Source organism: Aptenodytes forsteri, unplaced genomic scaffold (genome assembly GCF_000699145.1).
Source record: "Aptenodytes forsteri isolate BGI_AS27 unplaced genomic scaffold, ASM69914v1 Scaffold55, whole genome shotgun sequence".
Classification (NCBI taxonomy): Eukaryota; Metazoa; Chordata; class Aves; order Sphenisciformes; family Spheniscidae; genus Aptenodytes; species Aptenodytes forsteri.
Window position 1 is genome coordinate 380,599 of NW_008796063.1, and position 26,086 is coordinate 406,684.

General features: G+C 39.5%; 1 protein-coding gene across 1 annotated transcript in view; it reads left to right on the forward strand.

Annotated features, from left to right (window-relative positions):
• Positions 1 to 26,086, forward strand: part of LOC103904957 (probable acyl-CoA dehydrogenase 6) — an 81,065-nt gene that overhangs the window by 31,441 nt on the left and 23,538 nt on the right. Inside the window, exons 3-4 of the mRNA XM_009286525.2 lie at positions 12,718 to 12,847; positions 19,917 to 20,023. Of these exons, the coding sequence (XP_009284800.1) occupies positions 12,718 to 12,847; positions 19,917 to 20,023 (237 nt within the window). The remainder of the gene's footprint in view (positions 1 to 12,717; positions 12,848 to 19,916; positions 20,024 to 26,086) is intronic.

The following is a 26,086-nucleotide window of genomic DNA, read 5'->3' on the forward strand; positions in this document are numbered from 1 at the left end:
AAACTTTTTTCCCCCCCCCCCTCCCTTTTTTTTTTCTTTTTCCTTTTAATGGAAAGAGAATTTCAGCTTTACATTTGAGGAATAGTTCATGTAACTTTTCATTGTTTCAGTGAAGGATAGCATGGTCTTAAACCTTATTGCTAATTTTGAGGCCATTCAGTATTCAATGAACGTTTTTGTTCTTTCCTCAACTATTTTAAACATAGAGTGAGAGTTGAGCATAAATTGATGTCTTTGGTGTGGGCTTTCTCATTCTTCATGGTTCAGTATAATGATGTAGTTGGGAGAAAGGAGGCACAGTCACTGCTGCTTTGCTCGTTGTTAATTTAGAGTTGCCAGATTCGCTCAATTTGGGACTACCTAATGCTGAGACATGCTATAAGCTGGCTTTTCCTTAAGCATAATGAGTTAGCAAATAGTTGTAATCCTTAAAAGAAGGAGAGAAAACATCAAAATAATGCAGCACTGAAAGGATAGGCAGTATGCTCAACATTGTGAAGCTTATGAGTTTTAATACATTTATTATAATTTCATGTGAGACTTTGCAGAAGCTTCAGAACGGGGCACTGATTAAAATCTGTGGCTGCTTATATATCACTGCTTCTTTTGCATCTAGCTCTGGACTTTGATCATGCTAACGTTGCTGAAAAAGCTGCATCACAAACTTGAACAACTGATCTGGCTCTTGGGCAGTTTCTGAAGACAGTCTGGAGTCCGTGTGGGATTGGTGTCTCCACCAGACTAAGGGTATGCAGAGACATTGAACTTGCTATGTTTTTCCATGGGTGTGAGATACAAGCTTTGTACTGGAAACGCATCTTTAAGCCAGAGCCGTTCCAGGGCAGACATCTGCTTATCTGCTGCCTCTGCTGAGCAATGTGGAAAGCCTGCAGCACCTCAACTGCAGGCGAACTCCAAAGGTCCAGCAGTGATGGGCTCCTCGTGTAGTTCGGAGGGATGATCCCTGCATGCCCAGCCACCTCCTGTGTCATGCACTGCCAGTAAATGAGCAAACAAGTTCAGCCCAGCACCTATTTAGGGTGTCTCTGAAATACTGGAAAGCTTATCAGCCAGCTCTTTGGAGATCTGGCTTAAGAGTAACAGGAAGGTGGTGGAAAATACTTATCTCTCTGAACAGAAGGAGTGTCTAGGAGACTGTGGGAAAACAAAGGATGCATCAGCAGCCTTAGTGGAGTGGCTACACAGTGAGCCATCTACCCATGATAAAAGGTGCCTATGGTAATGAAATCCTGTTCACTTCCCTTTCTTACAGCCCTGTGCTACTCAGCAGGGTCTCCTGGCCACAGAAGCCTGTTGTGTTACAGCTGGATGGGGATGGAGGCACGTGAAAATCAGGCAAATATTTTTGTGACTATTGGATATGTTTCTAAAAGAGAGCCTTTTATGAGATGGAAAGGAATGTAACTCTCAAAACACATGCCAAAAAGCCTTAGTATATTAACATAATTTTATAATTGTGTGTTCTGTTTCTGGAGATTCTTACACCTACGCACCAATAAATTGACTGGGATTTTCTTTTTTTTATTTTGGATGTTTCAGTTACTCATTTAGAAATAGTACACACAACACTACAATAAATCCCTGGTATCTGATGGATGGTTGCCAAGCCTATCGTTTTTAAAATCGTTGGCGATTAGACGGATCTAATGGAAAGTACATAGTACAAGACCAACTTAAAAAAAATAGTAATAATATGTAGTTTTGACAAGTGCTTTTTCCTTCATTAACAATCTACTGTCCCCTCACCCATTCTCCCCAGTCCCCTCTATTTGTAGGTGTGTGGGAGAGATGGGGGAAGCACGATGGCTCTGGAACATTTGTCTGCTCGGGAGGTGGAGAGGACTCCAGCCTCACTGGTATTTTTCTTCTGATTTGAAAGAAAGGTATGTTATTGGCTAGATTATTGAGCCATGAAGATAACAACTCAGGTATTTGGCAGTACTTCTAAGATTATTTTTCAAACATCTCCTGGAATAATTTCCTAATTTCTGGGAAGAAGGATTTCCCCACCTCCACCCCCAAATATATGAACTTGTTTTACTGCTTTTATTTTCAAATGTGAATATTTAAATCTCAGTTTCAGAGCCATCCCGTAAGTATGAATATATACAATATATATGTTGATTTAATATACTTTCCCTTTCAGAATTACTCAGCACATGCAATAAAATTTAATACCTTTGCAAATTTACTATGTGACCACGTATTCAAGGTATTCTTTTCCCGACGAATACATTTATTGCTATGTAGCTCTAGTATGATAGTTTAAGAACAAGAATTTAGGATATAATTTGTTGTATAGCTACTTATAAAAAAGCAAATGATGGAGATGAATAGCCAGCCTCTGACTTTCTTGGAGCTCCTGAGTGGTAGCTGAATGCATGAATGTCCCTGCTCGTGTTCCTGAATGGTTTGTAAATAGCAGAGATAGTATTCACGATCGAGAGAGGTCTGACTTTAGCTGCAAGTGTTTATACAGTCAGTACTGCAAATGTACTTTTACTATAGACTTAAATTTGCTATGGCTAAATATATCTTCTGTTTCTGTTGTAAAAAATTACAGTTAACCTGTATAGTAAAAGGGTAGTTATACTACTGGGTGCATGAATGCTTAGGGTCATTAGTTATAATTCAGGTAGGACTGGGAGTCAGGGAAGGTGGAAAGGATTTTCTGGGGGGTTTTGTGGTTTTTTTTCTTAACTCATCTCACTCTTCAACGGATACCTTTAATGATGGCATTGTTCCCTTTTGTCCTAGGTTATTCTCTATGTAAGTTACAACCTCATTGTGTCAGTCAGATAATTGTGTATTAGGCAGTTTGATGTGGTTTTTAGTTGTAAACTGTATTATAATTTTATCTGCTCTGCAGCCAGGTGCTGTCATTCCCCCTTGGAATAACTTGCTTTTCACGGTTTTCAGTGCTGATTTGTTACTGATTTCAGAACCAAATCAATAAGAAGAAACAGATAACCCGATAAATTACAATTTCTTGGAGCATAGCACGGGGGATGATGAAATGCTCACTGAAATAATATAATATTTTGAGTAGACAGTTCTTTTGAAGAAAACAGTTTTGGATGGGGAGTTTGCTTTCTGGCATGCTTTGCACTATACTGAAAATCCTTTCGTTTGTGGCCAGTACCACATATAAGGCACACCTTCCAACTTCAACGTAAATAAAAATAGTGATGTAGCATTATTTTACATTGGAGATTGCAGTTCAGATTAGAATCGTGTTGTGTTAGCTTTTTTTACAGAGAGGGATAATCTGTTTTATGATACGCTGTGGTTGACAAATCTGAAGGGCAAGGATGCACACAAAATCATAGGCAAAAATGAGAACTAAACCAGGTATTGTCAGCTCTAGAATAGTGCTTAAAGTGTTTGTTCACACTCCTTAAACCAAATAAAAGTTATCAATGAAATGTTTTTCCATTAAAATTATCAAGAGTAGAGAAAGCATGAGAACATGTCAGTTTTACTGAAATGTCTGTTTTGTTGGAGAAAAGTAAGGGGAAATGCATTGTTTTGGCATTGTGTAAAAAACCTTCAATTTTCATTCCAGAAGGGTGTTTTATTGTGACATTTCCTTTGTATGTCTTTTGGAAAAAAACCCAAACAAACCTGAAAGAAGAATGCAATTTCGTGTCATAAAAGTATTACAGATTTTTGCATTTTTATTTGACTTTTTTCCCCAGTTCAAGATCAAACTTATGACCCTTCCTGGAAAACAGAAAATTTGGGTTTTGTCTTAAACAGCTAACCACACTCTATCGCTCAGAAATAGGGATGCTCTTTTATTGCTTTGCTTTTGCTAACTCAAAGGAGTTTCAAAACCAATCAGATTTCACAAACAATCACAAAACACAGAAGATGCTCTCCTTCGGTCTCTGTTGCACTTGAGAAGTGAAATATCTGGAGATGCTCCAGCAGCACAACAGGCTGTCTCGCGGGGCAAGGGCTTGGGAGTTGCTGGCGACGAGGAGCTGCCCACGGTGGTCCCAGCCCTGCCCATGCTGATGTCTGCATCAGCCTGCGGATGCAGACGTTGCCAGCTGAAGAGTCTTTTGCCTGTTAATCCTTACAAACAAGGAAATTACTTAATGACAGAGGGGTGTGCTTCTAGCTGTGGCATTAGTTGATAGATGTCTCTTCAATAATTTGTTCACTGTGACCATGGTAAGAATATGTTGATCTGCAATGTGACAGGTATTTTGGGATGGCATGGCATGTTTTTTTCAGTATCTGGCACAGCTTCTCGAGGACGTAAGGGGTCAGCCACTGGAAAATAATTTGGTCCTGTAAGCCTGCGCTGATCAGAAATTCCTGTGCAAGCCTCCTGTGGTGTGTTTCTGTTCAGAGTTCTGTGCTACTGAACTAAAACCCCTGTGCTAGCCAGGCTAGCTCCAGAGCACATCCAAAGTCATTTAATTATTCACGGCACACATTCTGAAATAGTTTTTTCTGGAATTTAATCAAAACCAGCATTTGTCAAATTTCTCCCCCTGTGCCCGCAATTTTAATTCTCAGTTTGTAACTCCATTTGGAGATTGCAAGTTTTGGAACTTGTGGTCTAGTAAAATTTGTGCCTTTGGGTGTGACATCTTGAGCTAAGTGGCTAAAGTTGTCCATGTCAGACAAATCTGGATTTCCAACAAGCTATTTATCAGCTTGGACTGGAATAAAAGATCTTGTAGGAAAGAAAGTTAAACACAGCTTTCAGCTGAAAAATAGTCAGCCTTTGTATAAATCTTAGCGTAGAATTTTTAATAAGTAGCAAATGTAATATATCTGTTTAATCCCTGAATCACGTAGTATTGCTTTTCAGTTTAATTATTTATTTATGTGGAATTCAGAAGAGCCAGAATGAGCTCTGGATCTTTTGAATACTGACTTTATATCCTGATGCCTTTAAGAAATGAAAGTAATTAGTCTGCTTTTTGCTCATAGGGTTTGCTACAAAACTGAGCACAATTTCTTCTGATTTCAGATTTTGGCCCCTTTTCATCCAGCTTTTAAAAAATCCTTACAAATGTACATACTTGTATTCAGTCCTGTTACTCATTTTTTTCCCTGTTGTGCTTAAACTGGAGAATGTTCTTTGGTCTCTCCCTCTCTGTTACCTATTGATAGGTCTATTCCCATTTTCTTTCCCTGTTCACCTATGGGATGTTGAATGTCTGTACATTACTGTAGATTCCTTATAGTATCTATTTCTGTATTCACACTTCAGATCCTGTTGGAGGAAAATTTGCCATGATGCAGAGTAACATGAACTTTTCATAGTAGTTTGTGGTAGTTCATGTGAGAGGAAGAGTCCTGAATAGGAGCACCAGCAGCACATAAAGATGATGTACCTGCTTCATTATTGTACAGGTGTGAGATTAATCGATTTATTACCTGTTCAAAATGAATGAGCACATTTAAAAGAAGCTAGCTGAGCAGCTGTGCAGTTGTTTTCTTGGGAGGAAGAGCACATTTTACATGGCGCTGACAGATGCCTTCATCGAGTCTGAAGGCAGGTTTTGGTGCCTCTGAGGGCTGATTTACAGTGGTGTCAGTAGGACTGCAGTGGACACGCATCGTGTCGAAGGATGTTGATGCAACATTTGCCTGTTCGTCAGAAGGGTGGCAACCTCCAAGCTGGAGAGAAGCAGTATTCCCTGCTGGATAAGGCTGACTCAGAGAATTAAACTGAGCATCCACAAGCAAAGTTTAAAGCAGGTGAACGTGCAACAGGTTGTAGGAATGTATATGTTTAATGTACGTAAGGAGGTTGACAGTTGTTGCTGATTGACTGACCTCAAGCAGCAGGGAGGTTGCAGAGGTGATATTCTTGAAACCTAGGCTATGGTTTGTTTATGAGCTTGCCCAAAGAGAAACCCCGTGAGAAGTAGCATGGCTTTGCCACTGAAGCTATACACTTCTTGATTTCATTTTTCCATGTGTTTTTTTTTCCTGTTTTTCTTGTTTTCTTCATGCTGTGACACTTAGTTTGACTAGCGTTAAATATCAAATGTACAATAATTGTGAGCTGTACTTTTTAACCTTAAAGAAAAAAAATTGTAGGATGGTTTAACTAGGCTTCTGTGGGATTGATGTTGGGTCAAAGCTGAGGGGGAAAAATAATCTCAGTTTAAAAGCAGGCAGAAGGCGACTGAGGAATCTCTGACCAGTGATTGCGTAAAGTTTTTCTCTGAGTTGGAGCTGATGCAATAGCTAGTGCTTGGGACTGTGTGTAATCTTGGATTTTCTTTTTTCTTTCTTTTTTTTTTGGCTACTGCGTCTTTTTACACTGATAATGTTTCTTGTGTTGCCATGTGGACATTTTATTCTCTTGTACTGTGCAGCTTAGCTTTTCCTTCCCTGTAATGTTGTTTGTATACAATTTTGGGGGTTTGTGTGATTTTGTTGTTGTTGTTGTTGTTGGGGTTTTTTTGTTTTTTGTTTAAGAGGTCTGATATCCTTCTGAGTTTGAAGATTTATGCAGATGTGATTGCTGACTCAGATGGCAATTGGTGACACTGTATAACCATTTAGAAAATAAAGAAAACTTACAAATTTGTGAGGGAGGTTTTTGGAAGTCAGAGGGTAACAAGTGCGGCTGGGTTTTAAAAAAGATTTTTTATATAATGGCTTTCTAAAGCAGTGTCCTACACAGCTTTTGAACCCTCTTTAAATGTGTCCATGCTGCCCCCCAGCTAGGAGCAGGTCTGTGTGGTGCATTTGTCTGCTCAGTGGCAGGCACTGCGGAGTTCCTACTTGGCATTTTGTGTTGTTTTTATAGGGGATTTTTTTATCCTTACACTGCGGGGGAAGTTTCTCCTGTATTTTCCAGTGTAGCTCTGTCTTAATCTAAAACGGTGCTAGACAGATCCGATCGCCTTACTCATCTCAGTAAATTTTGTTTCTGAAGCAGCAGCTGTGATGACTTCTATAGCAATGAGTATTGCAGGAACACACAATTTGCACTGTTAATTGTTCAGGGATTGTACTTATGCCGCTAACTGTATATGTCTGAAAAGGAATGAGCCGCCAATCCATATTTTTCCCTTTCCGAAGAATTCTGGATCCCAAGAGTAATATTACTGAGTAAAACTTCAGTTAACAGAAGAGGTTCTTATCTGCCTTGGGTTTTTTGGATGAACTAGTGAGTATCTGTGAGAGATCAAGTACTGCATGTGGTGGTGATCTTTCCAGGATCAACCAAACACAAATATAAAGCACTATAATTCGTCCTACTTTGGGACAAACTGAGGGAATTTGATCTGTCTGGCTAAGATAATCTGTTAAGAGGAACTCTGCATCTGGTACAAGGGGTTTTTGTTTCTTTTTTGTTTTGTGGTTGGGGTTTTTTTTTGTGGGTTGTTGGGGTTTTTTTGGTGAACTGATCCAGGTGAAATAGCCAAAAAATATGTGTTCATCTCAACAAGGCTGAAGTGGATGCACAGAGTTTCTCTGACGTGAAATAAAGAGTTTTTCCACTGCATCCAGCAAGAAGCAAATAACCAAGAAGGCAGTAGGTATTTTCTGAGCTTGATCAGCCAAGACTTTTCAGAATCAGTTCATGGGAAATTGCACAACACAGAGAGTAACCATTTGGTTGGTAATTCTTTAAATTCCTTTTATGTAAAGAATAGGAGAGGAATTATGGTAGGATTTCTATACTGTCCTATCTGGTGAAATTTGCAATTATGTAACTTCAAGGTTCTTTGTAGTCCTCTGGAATTGAAATTCTTGAACTATATTTATGACAGGTGAGTAAGGTTTGAACACTTAAATTTTCCTTTTGTTGATTTAAAATTGTAGGCTATGATGAAAACTGGCAATTAGCTCTGTCATCTTGGTGTCAGATGTAGGAATCTCTCAGACCTATCTTAAAAATGGGAGTTGATTCATGTTTTATTTGTCTTTCTAGTCACTAGAAATAAGAGCACACATTTGTTTTTTCTTGCACTGAGTTAGGTGCCAATAGTAGAAGTAATACTGCGTGATTTCCTTTGGTGTAGATACACTTTATGTGAACTTTGAAAGCTCTGTAAACAAACAAGATAAATTATATAAGCATTTAAGATTGAGTTACTGATACGGCTGTATTGTGTTTTCACAATTCCTTTTTCCAGGCTCACTCACATTCTTAAAACACTCTGAAGACATCTTGTTTCTCCTTGCTTAACTCACTTACAGACCCTTTTCACCACAGATGTTGTCATTCCCACTGACAGATACTAGATGGGGTTCAGAAGCAAATTCCAAATAGAATAAACTCTTACAAAACTTGGACTAGACACTTTGAGCCTGTCTCATCATTGAACAGAGTCATATTTGAACAGGGAGCCTGTAGCTGAACAAGTGACAAGAAACATGTCGGTCTTCACAAAAATAAAACGATTGTATGAAAGATCTCAGCTTCTCCTTTGCCTTTATGAGTCCTTTTTCATAGACATTCTTTGCCTTTGTTTTCCCAACCGATCTTCTCAGCAGTATTTCTGTTTTGACATGTTGCAGCTGAAGATCAGATAGTCTTGCTCTTTTATTTGTATTTTTGGGCATCACCTTTGCTGTCTGCCTATATTCATATATATAAGTCCTGATACCCTAAATTATCAGACTTAGTAGAATGTACATCTGCATCTTTTAAAAACTATGTTTTTTAAAGCTTGCTGTTTTCTCTTGGTCTCCCACTCTACTGGCAGTATCACAAACTTAACATGTAGAAATAAAGAAATAAGCTGGTCTATATAAAATAAGGAGCTTTTGGGGGGGGAGGAGGGTGTTAAAATAATGTGGTGGTGGTGATTAATAGAAAAGCACAGAGCCAGTTTAAAAGAATAATAGGTTAATATACTCACCGTGGTGTGGTGGGTTCACCGTGGCCAGCAGCCAGACACCCACCCAGTCGCTCGCTCACTCCTTCTCAGCAGGACAGGGGAGAAAATACAATGGCAAGGCTCAGCTGGTCGAGATAAAGTCAGGGAGATGGCTCACCAGTTGCCATCGTGGGCAAAGCAGACTTGGCTTGGGGAAAATTAATTTAATTTGCTGCCAATTAAAATAGATTTGTGTAGCGAGAAACAAAGGCAAATTAAAACAACATGTTCCCCACCATCCTCTCCCCCTTCTTCCCAGGCTCAGCTTCAGTCCTTCATTCCCGAGTCATCTACCTCCCTCCCCACCCCAAGTGGTGCAGAGGGATGGGGGATTGCAGTCAGTTCATAGCAGCTCCTCTCTGCTGCTCCTTCCTCCTCACATTCTTCCCCTGCTCCAGCGTGGGTCCTGCCCATGGTCTGCAGTGCAGAATCTTTATTTATCTGCATGTTCATGTGTTCTTGCTGTGGGCTTTATAATTTAATTTCTTTGTAAAAGAACCTGAAATCGAACAATGGATAAGATATCAAATTAAGCTGTTTAACAGCTGTAAGTTGTGCTATTGTCAGCAAAACAGTAACGATTTGAATATAGCAGAGTTGCCTTTTTCTACCTGTTTTGAATTATAAAATATTAGTGCATTAGACTTTCTGCCTAGTTTTGCTTTGCTTTGTTCTTTTAATATTTCTTGCAAATTAAAAATGGAAATGTAGCCAAACAATTCTCTAAAGGTCACTCATCTCGTTTTAAAGTTAAATGAAATATTTACTCTAGAAATGTTCTACATGTGAATATTTACATATAGCTTGTTACTCTTTTTTTTAAAAAACAACAATCAAATCTGAGATTTATTTCGTTCCTTTTCATTATGGATTTTTCACCAAAAGTTATATTAGGCATGGTGTTTGCTTTTATGAATGAAAATTAAATTGACCTGTTAGCATTACATTACAGATACTTCCAGGAGGTGGTGTTTGTTGATGAGACTGGCGAACACAACCCTCCTACCACCAGCTTATTCCCTTATTCCAAATGAGAGTTATTCCAAAAAGGGTAAATCTTATTACAAATAAAAATTAAACATTCATTCCATAAAATGTTCACCGTCATTGCAGGTAGAAGTAAGAATGATCTGGTGGGTTTGTCTCAGTTTAAGAGCTGAGTCCCGTGGCACGCAGGGTTATGTGCTCGGACCAGTCCCAAAATAGCTGGCTGGGGCACCGGCAGCGGGGCTGCAGAAGCCAGGCTGCCACCATGTGCTGGGGAAAAAAGAAAGTTGCGTGGGTGCTCGGAGCCAGCGCTGCCTGCTATTGCTGTGTGTGACATTGCTGGCAGCGCGTCTCAGTGCAGAGATCCGGTTCCCCAAACAGATGGGACACAACTGTCTTTAGCCATGGCATAAGTTACCCAAATTACTTGGGGATATAGCTGCACAGACTTCACTGACAAGTGAATCTCTGTCTCGAGCAAGTACTTTGGGTTCAAAAGAGGCGTTCCTATAATCATCCGTCAAACCACTCACATTTCTCCATGAAACTCTTTCTCCTTGGCTCCTGGAACAGAACTGATGGAAAGTTAGGTGTTGTCTGATTAATGTTTTTACCATTTGCTTCTGCCCTTCCTGCCCGTCTGCATCTGTGGTTGTCTCTTGCATTATCTATCCCCAGACTATAAAATCTTCAGAGGATGCATCATCTCTTTGCCTGGCAGGGCTTCCCCCCTCCACCTTCTCAGGTCCTGCGGCTTTGTTCTGATTCGTTTCCTCCCTTTGGTAGGAAATTCCTTCAGTGTCATCGCTTTGAGAGCTGGCCTTTTGCAGCATTTTGTTTTTAAAATGTACCTCTTGGTAACTAATCTCAAATGAGAGCAAGGCAAGTCTGTTATATAGTAATACATAATGAATTGTGGTATGAACAAAGAATGTATGTAAGCCACACACTTGCATAAAACGGTCCTTCTTTGGGTCAGTTTTGTGCATAGCATTCCTCTTGTGAAGTTGCTTTGGGTAAATCAAGAAACTAAGGTTTTGATTTGTGAAATTAAGTGAAAGACAGGAATATAACTGCTTGGTAGACAGAACCAAAGACAAAATTAGTAATAACTGTAGTTTGGCAATAAAATGATTGACCGATTTAAAAAAATAAAATCAAATGGAAAGCATTTGTGTGGTGCCAAAACTGAGGTTATCTATTATAACTCTGATACAGATTCATATAAAATTAGCAAAAAACCTCTCATACCACGCATCTTTAGATAGCTTTCCCTTTACGTGTGCATACGTTCCTTACTGTTCCTCAGAGCACTTACTTATTGATGGGGCCTTTGTTAAGGCAAGAGAATTGGATTATATATTATGCTAAAGACATTCTCATAATTCTATCGCTTCACTGTATTGCTTAAGCTTTCAGTAGGAATTTCAATTTTGTGTATATTTTTTAGAAACATGCTTTATTTTCAGGTACAAGTTTGGAAAAGTGGCTATTTTGTAATTCTGACAATCCAGATTGCTCAGGATGACCTAAGGAGAAACATTATTTGAAAATTAAACTCCACGCTTAGCCTTTTCCATTTGTGGTTTCCCTTCTGTCTGCAGAGAAAGGATGCACAAAGATAGTTTCTGTGGGTTTAGGAAACAGATGATAGCACACAAAGCCCTGCGTTTATATGCACTGTGGTGTTTTGATTTTTAATTAATGGTGTTTTTTGAAAACTTCAAAGCAGGTTAGTAGAGGGGTGAGCTCAGATAGTGTTTGATGTCAGCAAGTGAAAATGAAAGAGGGTCGCCTGCCCCTTATTTTGTGTGTGTGTGTGTGTGTGTGTGAGGGGTGGGGGATTGTATCTATTTATTTGAAATTTTCTTAGTTGGTCTTCAAATGAGTTTAAAAAAAAAGCAACCAACCAATCAAAAAACAAAACAAAAAAGGAGGAAAACATTATCTAATCAAAACTTCTCAGTCAACTAGTGACGTCAAGCAGTAACCTTCTCTTTTTCACCATATTTCCTTTGGACTAGTTAATGCAGCTAGAAATTACTTCATCCATCATAGCAGTGTAGCCCTTTTCTGTGTTTCTCTACATGGTGGGTTTATCAGCACTGGGCATGGGAAGGAGGTGAAGAATAATATCCTTTTTAATTGACTTTGCAGATTGGAATGTGGGGAGGAGGAACGGCCTGTGCTGGAGCCCGGCCAGCGCCCCGGGTCGTCAGCCTCCTGCTAATGAAAAATGCTTTAATGTCTGCACCGACCAGGTGCCAGGATATTAAATACGTGTGTTCGGTATTGTACTTGTGTCTAAGGTGGATTTTGAGCTACGGCAGTAATTTAACACAGGGACACAACCTGCACGTGGTCTTGCTCTGTGCTGACTTGAGTGCTGCACGCGAGGAGGATGAGCTCTGCTTGAGTGCATTGGGGGGTGAGAGTGGGTGTCAGGCATTGTTACGGAGAAATAAAAGCACTTCTTACCTTGTGGTGATTTGTTCATACAACCTTGCTGTTAGAAAGAATAATTTTGCCTTCTGATGTCATTTTTAGCAGCAAATCACTTTTTCCTGCTGTTTCCAGTAAAAGTAATGATGCTACCTAGGATATTCAGAGGTGACCTGATGTGCACACGGGTAATTAGAGCAGGTGTAGTTTTAAATTCAGGTTTTGTAAAGAATAGTGTGGCATCGCTTTTCTGAAAGGAAAGCTGATAATTGTCAAATATTTAAAAATTAGCAGTGAAATTGCAGTTGGCAAGTCCTTGCAGTAGCAATATTTTTTTTTTTCTTGTTGCTTATGCCAGTGTAGAACATGAGCATCAATACATTTGTTTTTTCCTCAGAATATGGCGGCATGGGCTTGGACTTCTCCTATAACATTGCAGTGGCAGAAGAGCTGGGAAATATCCACTGTGGAGGTATTCCTATGGCTATTGGAGTGCAAGCTAGCATGGCTACTCCTGCTCTTACAAGGTAATTTTCAGAAAGTTTAGTTTAGCCTAAAACCCAAATCATCATGTGTTTAGGCCTAAAACCCAATCTGTATAAGAGTAGGAAAAAACATTCCTGTGCAGATTTACTGTCTAGTTGCTCTTCAGTAACACTGGAGGAAGGAACCTACTCTCTACCTCTCTCAGACAGTTTGGTTTAGGAGAGAAAATACTTTTTTTTTTTTTAAATGCTAGAATATTATATATTAAAACATAGGCCTTGTTTAATAGTAGATGATATGTTTACAAACTGAGAACTTTGGTGCCACAACCAGTAAAACAATTTTAATTCCAGAAGATCCCTATTCACGTTTGTGTTTTTTCTTAGCCAGATATCCCAGTGCAGTCATACTAAGGATGTATTTAGTTGTAATGATTAGGATCAGTCTAATTCTATTTTATAATTTACTTGCTTTTCTTCAGCTTTACAAGGTGCTCCTCTCTGACTGTGACTTTTCAGAAATAATGATCAATGTTGGTCTAACTCCTAAAGTTGTAGCACATGTATCGTGCTTCCTAAATATGTCCATTCCAGGCAATTACTCACTTTGCTTTTTCTCATCTGCTTGTGTCAGTGTTCCCCTTTTATCACTTGCTATCATTTAGGCTCCTGCACTTTCTGAATCTGTTTTGGTTCTTTTTTTTTTCCTCCCTCAATAAAAGTGGCAGTTACCAACTTCTTCATGTAGTAGTTTCACAAACATTCTGCATCAAAACATCAGTTTGCAAAACTAGAGGGAGGCAACAGGCTGGTCCAGCAGTTTGCCCCTGGAATATGGATACACACCTAAAATTCTGGAAGGTGGTGGTGGGGATTAAATTCAAATAATGATGATGAAGTGAGGAATTTCTCTGCACAAAACAGATATACAAAAGGGGAATTTTTGCACAGAAGAGCATTTTAGGGTTGGGTTGTTTTTGTTGGTGCTTCCTCCCCCCCCCCGAATGAAAATGCCTGTAAATCCATTTTAGAGTCTGGAATGTAGGCTCTCTTCCCCTGACATCCATTTATCCTTCTGCTAGGTATGTGTGACTTCAGAGGTCTCAGCCAGGGGAAATCTTTCTAAAAGTTTTCTTCTCCTTTGTGTGAAACACCAAAAGCTTGCTGAAAGCATGGAGTTCAGTATGTCTGTTGCAACAATAGCTTAGTTATAGTCCAAATGAGAATAAAACTAGTATTTTAAAAGACTTCAGAAAATAGTACATTGCCCCCATCATAGCCTTTTATTCCCAGCTGTTTAAATAAAATCTGTGGGTAAAAGAAGATGGGATTTTGTTCCATTGCAGTTTTTTGGCCTTCTGTTACTCTGTTCTGCTGTAGTAAAGCAGCGAAGCTACATACATTTGTGCTAGTGAAATCCTAAAGTGGATGTTCTTGGAAAGTAAATGTGAAAATGTCGTTAACATGATGAAATCTGTAATTGAATTTGCATCTGTATTAGGGAACTTTTCCTCCACTGTTAAGTCAATTCCACTGACTAGTTATACAGTACAGTGTCCCACTGTTAAGATGTAAAAGTGAAACTTGGTAATGAAAAGAGAAAGCTGGTTGCTACAGGAAATTTTGCACGTGTGCAGCTTTACTTCATGCAGTATAGTGAGAGGGCTAACTGCTTGTCCTGGGTCATGGTTTCAAATTGCATTCACAGCCTGGATGGTTTCTTTAAAGGTGTCTGTGTACTGTGGTGATCCTAAACAAGTTCAAAGAGATAATCCAAATTTTGCGTCTTAACTATGCATTGTTACACATGATGCATCAGCGACGCACAAAGTAAACAGTAATATGGGAATCAACCATCATCCCCTAAAAAACTTTTAAAAAGAAATCTGGAGCCCTTTGTTGGCTTTCCTAACTTTGGGCTTTATTCACCATTCATCAAGCATGTATTTGAGTGCACCTGCAAACCAACTCAGTGAATGTGATATGTCATGAAGATGTTCTGCCACTGTAAATTAGAGATGTTCCCTCAATTAGATATATAGACAGCACAGTAGTTTGAACAGATGGATACACATACGGACACACACACACAGAGCTTTTTAAGTTTTCATACTTTGGAAAAATAAAGTCTTGAAAGATCTAGAGTCAGGATGCCTCCTGATGCTGTTTCTGCAACTTCCATGGATTTCTTGCTTCGGTGACAAGCTGTTGCGAGGCTTAGTTTGTGAAGGTCTTTGAGATATTCAGTTAAATGGGAAGTACATTGTAGTAGCAGTTTTAATTATAGAAATAATAAATTTTGAAAATGTTACCTGTATCTGTTTGCCTGTTCACTGTTCCTGCCCCTTTTTACTTCATTGTTTATGATTTTTTTTGACAACCTTCAGAAAGCTATATTCATGGTCATATTTGGAAGCAACCCTGCAGATTTTGATTTGTATGCATTTCTATTGTGTAGACAAATACAGGAGAAAACAGTTTTGTTTCACTTGAAGATGCCCAGACTGCTCCATTTTTTTTCCCCCAGATTCCTCTAAGTGAAGCAGTAGCACTTTCTAAATTTGAGAACTAAATGCAAAATGTTTTGTCAGCAGTGATCTGACCTTTGATGTACCTGGTTCTGAACATAACTCTCTGTCAGGTCTTTCAAATGCATTCAGATATAATACTTCACTTGCTTTCATGCTTAGAGGTAGAGTGGAGAAAGCAGCTCTCAGCTGACACAGCGAATGAGATACATTTCCTTGGGCTTGTAAACAAGCCTATAGGGCGACACATCCATAGTGATACCAGGTCAGCGTAGAGCTCCTTTATCTCAGCAGTAGGCAGTAAACTTTCCTTTTCTACCCTTCCCCCCCCACACACATTATTTATAGGAAAACAGTAAGGATAATGATGATTATTTAGTGGGAAGAGAGTGCTTTTCTATTTCATCAGCTTACTCGTCACTGATTCTTTCTCCACCCTGAACAGCAGCACACCTGAGAATTAATGTCCAAAAAGTTAGTTTTACGGTCTCATTTCCTGTTTGCTGTAAAGGAGAGAAGCTGCAGCTGACAATCAGAACAGCAGTTTTGAAAAGCAGGATCATCCTCTTGATCAGCTGGGAAAAGGGTGAAAATGGGAAGAGGTCGTTCAAGAGCCAAGTGGCTTTCCCACTGGCATAGCATAAGGGAAGCTTGGTTTTGTGCTTCTTCAAGAACAGACATACGGAGTTCTCTTGCTCTCATATTTGGTACGTAATTTGTATAGTGCGCATAAAGTAGGCCGGGATTTGCCCTGAGCCAGAGCAGAAGCTGTTACAGGTGCAGCTTTCAACATATCATTAAAAAAGTATCATTAAAAAAAGTAGCCAGAGCAATACGGTGGGGCAATATGAAGTCAAGCAGCTGCTTCTGAACTAGCTTTCCTCAAACCAGCTTCACACTGTTCCTATACCTTTGAGGTTTCTCCAGCTCCTGGTGACAGCCTGGCCATGCTACAGTGGCAGCTTGTCTGGTGGGCAGCCTTCAGGCCTCCACAGCTGGTGTGGTAGCAGCAGGACATGAGTAGCTCTTAAAAACTGCATGGTCTGAAGAGGGTAATCTTTAATATGACTCCTCTTTTACAATACCTGCATTTTAGTATAAAATGCATTCCTAAATAAATAGAAGATTGATGTGATTATTCTTAACCAAAACCCTTCAGGTAGTCTCATCTGCATGAGGTCATCATACCCATCAGGTATTCTCATGCAGGCTTCTCATCTGTATTCTTTTCAGAACGTAGCAGTAGCTCGAACTGAGCAATTTATTTCATAAAATCTTCAAATAACTGAAGCTTAAAGGCTTGATAAAAACTGGGAGCCAGAGCACTTTTCTTACTGCTTTTTTACTTCTGCGATCTTTCACAAAAAGTAAATAAGTTTTCTAAATGAGGGTTTTTTAAACTCACATGTGTTCTTATCTTGACTGAAATAGGGACTCAAGGAGAGAAAGCTGATTGCAGTGTGGATTCTTTTAAATCCAGGTTATGTAAATTACTGAACTTAATGAGGCTTCCATGCTGCCCAAGGGTGCTTGCTGCTGTTCGCCATGCATTTCTGTGCCTGTAAAGAGCATCTCTTCCCTTTTGTTTTTTCTTGCTTCTTTTCCTGTATCTTGAAGATCCAAGGAGTACTGCTGAGCTGGACCTGGACATCAGATGGTAGCACGCCTGTGCAGGACTACATTGAAGCAAAAGCATGGCACATGGCTACTGCACTGTTAATAGTTTGAGTCTAAGAGCAGAAGAGGAAGAGAATTGGGGAGAAATTCACCTCTTGCTAGTATGTAAGAAGGAAAGTGACAGTAGGTCAGAGTTGCCCTCTTCTTTGCCTAAAGGAAATGTTCTTTATATTTCTAGGAAGTCCATGAGTAAACTATCATGTCATCATTGAGATACTGTAGAATAACGCACAGATCATCTGAAAACTTATCTTTTTTTTTTCCCCCCCTTTATTTTTGCTTTGGTGGTGAATAGTGCTCGAATGTGTGAGCTTCAGTGCAAGAAAGCTTGAGTTGATCAAATGCTGAGGTTAGAACTGCCTGCAGCTGTTCATATTCAGAATTTCAATTTGCACTTAATAGTGTATCACACTAGTGTATCTGTCAGTTCTACTCAGAACTTTCCTTACTAATTTAATTAATTCACTTCAGCTCAGCTTTTTTCCCCAGAAGCAGAAGAAACAAAAGTGCATAAGATCTGCGGTTCTACCAAGATGATTATCAGCCCAATTGAGTCAGAATAGTGATGTGCAATAGACATATTTTCATTCAATGTAGCAATCTAATCTGTCAGAAACCAGATTTTTATATGTATTTGAGATGAAGAAAGGTGACTTAAATTTCTAATTGGCAGAGCATATAAACAGAACTATGTGTGGATCAAGGAAGTGTTCTTACACCTGTATTTTGCCATGGTTTTATTTACCCACCATTTACAAGATTGTATACCATTGTAATTTTTGTGTTTGTATTCATGACATTCCACCAATGTTACTTATAAAGTGTGGAGCAAGAAAGGATGGACCACTTTCATGGAACTCTTAATGTATCAGAATCTTGCATTTGGGACTTCTGGGTTATCCAGCATCAACAAGGAGCTCCGGTTTATTGACTGTAGACTCGTGTGTGTGTGTGTACATACACACATGTATGAAAATATATTTCAGAGCGATGCTAAGGCTGCACAGTTAATCACGTGGGAAACTATGCTCTTGGGGTATGGCCCCGGCCCAGAAAGCAGACAGTCTGGTCTGTCTTGAGCCAGAGCACGATCTCATTGCGAACAATTTTCTAATTCTGCAGCTGTTAAACCGGGAAGAAGTGGGTATTGCATTTATGCAAACCTGAGATTTTTCTGGAATGCATTTAAGATGGGTAGAATTTTACAGAAACAACATATCTCTAACACAATAGCTAGCTGCTTGCTGAGCTGCATGTCCTTCCTGCAAGGTGTAGAAACCCATGATCTTCTGAAGATAATGTTGCCAGATTTTTTTTTTATTTGCAAAATAACTTCTTCTGTAGCCTCATTTTTAGGAAGAGCTGAACTGTTTTCTGGAACTTCAACCAACCAACCAAAGATATCAAACAGAAAACATTATTCTGAGAAAAGTTCTTGTCATGGAAATCCTCTGTTGAAATAACTAAAGGTTGGCAAAGTTTTAAGCGTCAGAAAGCATTGCCAAAAATCCCTGCTAGCTCCTTTCATAATCTGATTTTTCATGTTGTTGCGGTTATTTTGTCTAATGAATGTTCAGCTGGCTATACTTGATCGTGTCCCAAGGAAAAGAAAAGAAAAAAAAAATACACTGCATAACAGACCAGGGGACTTTGTCCCAGTATGCTGGAGGAAGGAGTAAACACTCCAAGCTGGCTTCTTGTATTTATTTGGGATTGCTGCCGTGATTATCAGCAGGAACAGGACTAGGAATTGAGCTCCCTGTGTGCACAAAGTGAAAGTGTCTGCCAGCTCCCAGTCTGTTCTCTGTCCATCCCGTGTCCTTTGACTGTTCTGAGTCAGGGTTGGGGTGTAGGGGAAGGGTCAGAGTCTTAGCTAAAATGGCATCACTCCTTTGGAAGTACTGAGATGCTGTTTTAGAAGGAGGGCCCAGGTAACTGCAGCCTGCTTAGCCAGCCAGCGAGCCTAGGGAGATGAGTGGAGATGCTGACCTGAGAAGCCTCATACCAGAGAGGAGGCTGAGGAGGAACTTGACTTTTATGGATTTCTGCTCACAGAAGAGACATCTCATGACCCGAGGAATTTTTCAGTCTAGCACAAGAAAGGTTCAAGAACTAGACCACGAGCTCACCATTCACGCTGCAAGACCAAATCAGTGAATGTTAATTAGGACAAAATCAACCGTGAAATGAGATGGACCACGTTTTGAATCAGTGAAAGCAGCTAAACATTGGAAAAAAAGAGTGTGCCTCTTCACTGAATTGAAATATGGCCAAGTGATTTTTTTGTATTAAAATGCCATCAACAGTTTGCTGTTTCCCTTTTTATTTTTGTGGGGACTAAAAGAACAGCTGGCAAGAAGCACTAACAGATTTCACTGTGTGATTTAAATGCAAATGTGAAATGTTAATAATGTAAATACAGATATTTGCAGAGGGTGGCCATCACAAGCTGTAACTTTTCAGTCACCACTAAAACCTGGCAAAGAGCTGGTGCAAAAGTCAGAAGATAATGCGGAGAGCAGGTCCTCCATCCTGGCTGACCGCAGACTGGTGCAGGAGCATCGAGGGGAAACCCCAGGGACTATGTTTATTTAGATATGATAGTGCTCAAAACAACAGTCATAAAGATCAGATTTGGGGCATCTAGACCACACGTTTCTGTGGGAGTAAGAGCCTGAATGCTTGTAAAAACCTTGTTTAAAATGATTGTGGCTGCACTTCTGTTGAAGGCTCTGAATCATAGCTTTGGGGGGTATCTGTTCTGTCTTTTGGCTCTGGGACAGGTTTTACCTAGTCATAGAAAAATTGATCGCTGTGTGGATAGAACAGAATTTATAACTAACTTGTAAGTAAAGTTTACCTTCAAAAGCTTTTAATATCCTATCTTTTTCATTATATTGTTGCAGGTTTGGTTCTGATGAGTTGAAAAAACAGTTCCTCGTACCAACTATAGCTGGAGATGTTGTGGCTTGCTTGGGAATCAGTGAAGCTGGAGCTGGGTCAGATGTCGCAAGTAAGTTAACCTAGCAAATTGCCAATTTTAGACAGCCTGGTATTTTAATGGAAAGAATCTGGTTTCCCTGACCCTTCCCTTTGCCACTATCATTTGTAAGAAATACAAAGGAAGGAAAGTCTGCTATGGTGAGGGCAAAAAGTAATATTCCAGGAGCAGTAACGCATGCCTCTGATGCATCCAAAAGCAATCAAATTGAATGTATTTGCCAGTGAATCAATAGCTATAACCCTGTATAGGCTGAGCACAACAGATTAAGAAGCAGCTGTCATGCTGACCCTGGATTTCTCCTAGTGTTTGTCCTGCTGCTGCTGCTGCCTCCCCTGTTCTGTCCGAGCTCACCACTGGCAGGGAGCACTCCAGCACCTCCCGTAGTTGCACAGCCACCGCCAGTTGTGCAAACCTGCAGACGTATGTGATGGGGGTGTAGCCTGTTCCGCTGTACTAAAACTTGCACTTCCTTAAAACAGACCTCTCCACTGAACATGGGCAAATTGCAGAGCTAGTCCATTCTGAAAATGATGGCATCGCTTTCACAATGGGTTCCTCTCGCTCATTCTTACCTCACCTCAGCCCCTTCCATCGTTCCTGTGCAGCAAAAATGTCTGAAATGGTGATTGTTTTATTTAGAGCTAATGAAGAATTTGCCACGTCAAATCTATTAGCTTTGTGATTTAGTTACTTCGCATGCAACTACTTTTCTTGTTTTAGTGCAAGAATATGTTTAAAAACATGGACGAAGGAAACTATTATTCTGAAGTGCCTGAGGCAGTAGATAATTTGAACAATTAAATTAAAACAGATATTGTAGAAGAAGTAAAAGATACCTCATCTGACTGTCAATCGTGGACTTCAAGGAAAAGGGAATGACAAGAACCACTTCTAGAGGTTTTGTTGTTGGACACAGGATGGCTAAGCTGAACACATTGTGCTCTGACAAATTACTGAGACAATGTCTTCCTGCAGACAAAATTGCCGAGTTTGACAGAAGTTTTTTGATCGGCAGAGTCCTATGTCCCTGTCCTTGACCAAACTCATGTTGTTTTCTCAAGACAAATAGATAATTATCCAGTGTTAGAGCAAGGGTGCAGTAGGTAGTTTTCAAGAGAGTTAAAGGGAATAATGAAATAATGGGTCTAAATCTTCCTCATGATCCATTGCTGTTTTCCTTTCTACTTAATTGATTTTGTTCGTAAGAAAAATTCCATGGTTTTTATAGACTTGTTTTTCATTAAAATAATTTGAAATCTGAATTTTGCTAATGTAGGAAATACATCATCATTTATTTTAATTAATGACTCTCTAATTAGATGATTATCAGAACTTTCTAAATATGATTTTAATTTTTTGATGCAGTATTCCAGATAATAAGTAACATAAATATTCTTTTAGCTGCATGTTGTTTATCATCTAGTTTAATTGGCATGATACACTTGGATTAATACAGTTAAAGAGAAATTTGGAATCAGCTAGGATTATCTGATGGAGGCAGACTGCAGGATGAAATGACGATACTTTTTCACCTGTCATGGAAGATCTGATCCCTGGTATAAATCCTGAAACCAGCTTACAATGCTTCTAAAGGGTAATTAAATGGACAACTTAGGCATGAGCAGCACTAGCTTATGTTCTGAGTAGCACTGGTTTGTACGAGGCAGAGAGAGCATATAATCTCCAGGTGGCCCAGCTTTAGTGTAGACTGAACTGTGTGAAACTGCACTTGATACTTCCTTTGGTTTCTCATGCCATTGGGATGTTTGTCTCCCTTAGATAAGTGAAGGGGTAGTAAAGCGTAGCAACTGTTCCCCTGTGAAGGTTGGGGACGTGGTTCTTCCATGTGAGCCAGTATATTTTAAACCGAAGAATGCCACAGAGTAAGGTATCTCTAGCATTTTCTTCTGGCAGTTCCAAAATTACTGAAGATGATATGAACACAGAAGAAAAAAAAGTGATTCTCTACATGAGAAGTGAAAGGTGCCTGGAATTAATTTATTCAAAATTCAACAGAAAAAAAAGGACTGTGTATATTAGTCTAATATAAATTTCAAGTCAATTTGAAGGAGCACCTGTCTGCTTTCAAATGTAGTTGTTGTATATTGTACATAGTATTGACCATGTACAACAAAACTAGCACAGAGGTGACTTGAGAAGCAGAACAGCACAGAACAGGTGGTATAGAAAGTGTCTTTCTTTACTTTCAGGATTCTTGGTACCACAAAGCATACACGTTTGTGTCGGTTTTAATGATTTTGTCTCATTCTATCTCACTACTGTTCCACAATTTATATAATGTTTTGCTGGTAGTCTGTGGGGGATATGTAAGAACACATCATGGAAGACACGTCCTCTTTCTTCAAGTTATGTCTTCCAGGCAACTGCACCAAGTAACCCTGTTCATGTCTACCTCTTCAACATAGATATCTTGCCGTGTTTTGTCTTAGTGGAATCCAATCTTTCTGCCTTTTTTGGGTTTAGGTGATCTTTTTTGAGCATGAAAAACCAAAATGGCACATGATGTCTATAATGGCACAAATACTTCTCCAACCCTAATAGAAATACTACCCTCCAATATGTAATGTTACACAACAGTTTGCTGGCTTGTGAATCTTGTGATTAACTATGCAGATCATCTTCATTAGCGGTTTGCTATTGACGCATTGTAAGATACAGCAATCATTCTTACTACTTTGTGCCTGAGTACTTGTACTTGCCATGTTGAATTTGAAAACTCAAGATCATTCCATTCTTGCTGGGCGATACCTCAGTTGTCTGTGTTGGTGATGTCTCCCAAGTTTGTGTCACCAGCAAATTTCATTAGTGTATTCCTATTCTTCTTTTAAAGATCATTAACGAAAATATTCAATAGGTTTTGTCCAAAGGCTGATATCCAAGGAGGAGCTCCAATAGTATCCTCCCTGCACATCAGCACTTCCTCTTTTAATGCAACCTGATGCAATTTCCCCTTTGCCAAGTTCCTTACCCACGTTTCCACTTTTGTCATAATTCTTATCTTTTCAAAATTTTAACTCATTAGTAGCATCAATTTTAGTTTGCTTGGGTCCAGCAGGATTTTTCCTGTTCTGCTTTTCTCTAGAAAATCCATTTTTATAATAAACAAATCAGGTTGGTTTTAAATAAGATACCACCGGTAAATTGAATTCTCTTTTCTTTCTGAATGTGTTCTGAGGCTGTGCAGATTGTCAAAACCAACAATCTCTGTTTTCACTAATTTTAATTTCTGTACAGTCCTTCCTGTAGATGTCTTGCTTTGTCAGCTATATTGTGAAACTTTTTGTAATCTCGTGAAATATTTCTTTAGTTTTGAGGCGTCCTCTACATACTTCATGGTTTTTCTCATTCTCTTTTCATTTCTGTGGCTGAAACATTTTCGTTTGCTGCCTCAATCTTCTTCGATTTTGTTGGTTTTCATCTGCAAGATTTAACTTAGTTTGACCTGTGGCAGTTCTTACCTTCTGACCTCCAAACTGTAGCTTACTTTGATGATTAATCTCTTTCCTTTCCTGTAGGCCATCTCCTGTTTTTTGAAATGATTATTCATTCAGTTAGACTCGAAGCTATTTCATGCAAGTTTTGGGGTTTTTTCCCTGTGCTGATGATGTAAAATCCAGATACGTGTTCTTCATTTTTTACTTTAAGGATATGCGTTGCCTATCTTTGATCGTAATATTGACCTTAAAAGTTGAAGCCAACCTTGCCTTTTGTCGAATCTATTTAGGTGCATGGCTGGACTCAAGAGCACAGTGGAGAAGAAAACTTGAGGCTCAAGTATGCTGTGATTTGAATGGTGAAGTGACCAGCCCTGGTTGCTTATATGGCACTAGCTGTATCATATGCCTTTCGATGATGCCTTGTGGTCTTTTCTAGAAGGGGCCCTCACAGCATGCTCTGTAAGTTGTTGAGTTATAGGCACTTACAGGGCTAGTGGTGTGGACCTGCCAAAAATTAGTTATGGAGCACCCACTGAAGTAGCCTTTTCCCAGAGCTATGCTCTGTCAGGGAGAATAATTACAGTCAAATATTCCAAATCATCTTCATAGCCATATCCCTGAGACTGAGTCCACTTGACTTTAGTAAATTTTTAAGTAGGTTTTCAAAGCCTGCTGTATTTTAAACATAAAACTTACTTATTGACATGATCATCTTTCTTCTACTTAAAGTTAGAGAATCAACTTTTCATAAGTTGATTTTAAATAGTTGTTTCTCAAGTGTTTGAAGCAAACTGTCAGCCATCACATCTGGAAGTACTTGAACATTCTCATTAGTAAGGGGAATTTGTTCTTTAATCTGTATTTGGTTGGTTAGCCCCCATAACGCCATGCTTGCAAGAACTGTTTACATTTGTGATAACATCACAGTGCTCGTTGTTCCTCTGCAGACCTTCCATGGGACCTCTATCTAATCTTTTTGATAGCTTTTCCACAACAAAGGGATGTGTGATGTAAATCACTGTGTATGCTGCCATCCTTTTCACACTACTTCAGTACAGTGACGTATTTCTTATTCCAGCTCGTGTGTCCTTCATTTATTGTTTAGTCTCTATGTATATGATTGTCCAGTGTCTGTGTCCATGTATTATGAGTATCAGGACTTCACATTCCTTCAGTTTGTTGGCCTTCATTATTATACAGATTTCCTATCAAGTCCCTTGGACAGATTTGGCATAGTCCTTTCATTGACTGAATAGCTATACGGCTACTGTTTTTATCCACATTAGTACTATCTCTTTCCTTTGCTGTTCATCATTATCTGCTTGTAAGTTCCTTTAGCCATAGCTGTATCTGATATTCCCTCGTCTTATACCTTATACAATTTTCTCCCATCGTTTTTCCCCAGTTCCTTCATTAACAAGACTTCTTTTCAGCCATGCTGACCTCAGTCCCAGTTTATCCTGTAAATGAAGATCAGATCCTTGGTTTTGATTTGTTTTATGTTTAGAGCCTTTGGAAAGACAGTTCCTGTGCAGATTGAGGTGGGTGTGTATGAAGGTATAACCAGCTGACTTAAATGTGCCTGCCCACGCCACTTGGTGTCTGACTCCTACCCTCCAAGTCTACTGCCTCCCTCAGTAGGTGGGCTCTTACGGACTTCATAGTCTCACTAGATTTACAGGTGCTATTAGGGGTGTGGTAGGGTTCTCTTATACCACCACCTACTTATAGCTAGATATCTGTTGGAGAGTCTTCCTCAGTTGGGGTTTTAGTTGAAGAAGTTCAACTGCAGGGGAAAGAAGCCAGCTCTTTGGCAATTCTGCTGAAGCGTAAATAATAGCTAATGATTCACTCTGGCTGTCTATTGCAACTAGGGCTGCTTGCAGCGTGATGTGAACACTCACAGATGAAAATAAGATTGATTTTTGCCAGGGGGTATAAATAGCAGATGTTTAGAACTCTTTCATGTACAGACATTCTTAGCATTTAGACTTGGCCTTTTGAAAGTTTACTAGCTTTGAATTTATTATGCCATTCTGACCAAGAACATGCAGGAAGTGCGTGTACGTATATCTTTATGCATAAACAGATATTAAGGCTTATGTTTGTTTAAGTCAGGACTCTGAAAATAATGGCCTCCTCAGTGACTAACGTGCACAGTAACAGAAACATGTACTAGATCACCTCGGACTGAAATGTTACTGGCCTGAGTTTTTGAGGACCAAATTTACTTAGGGAGTTTTCTGCTTTCATCCACTGGGATGAAGACTCCACCTAAAGGAGGGTGAGAGAAGTGGTCTGGTTTCCCTGGCTTGCCTTCCAAGAGTTGTCCAGATGGGTCTGCCTGGTGCAGCCTGGAAGGGTAGAGGACTTGGGGGGGGTATGAATCATAGAATCATAGAATCATTGAGGTTGGAAAAGACCTCTAAGATCATCGAGTCCAACCGTCAACCCAACACCACCATGCCCACTAAACCATGTCCCTAAGCGCCTCATCTACACGTCTTTTAAATACCTCCAGGGATGGGGACTCCACCACTTCCCTGGGCAGCCTGTTCCAATGTTTCACCACTCTTTCAGTAAAGAAATTTTTCCTTACATCCAATCTAAACCT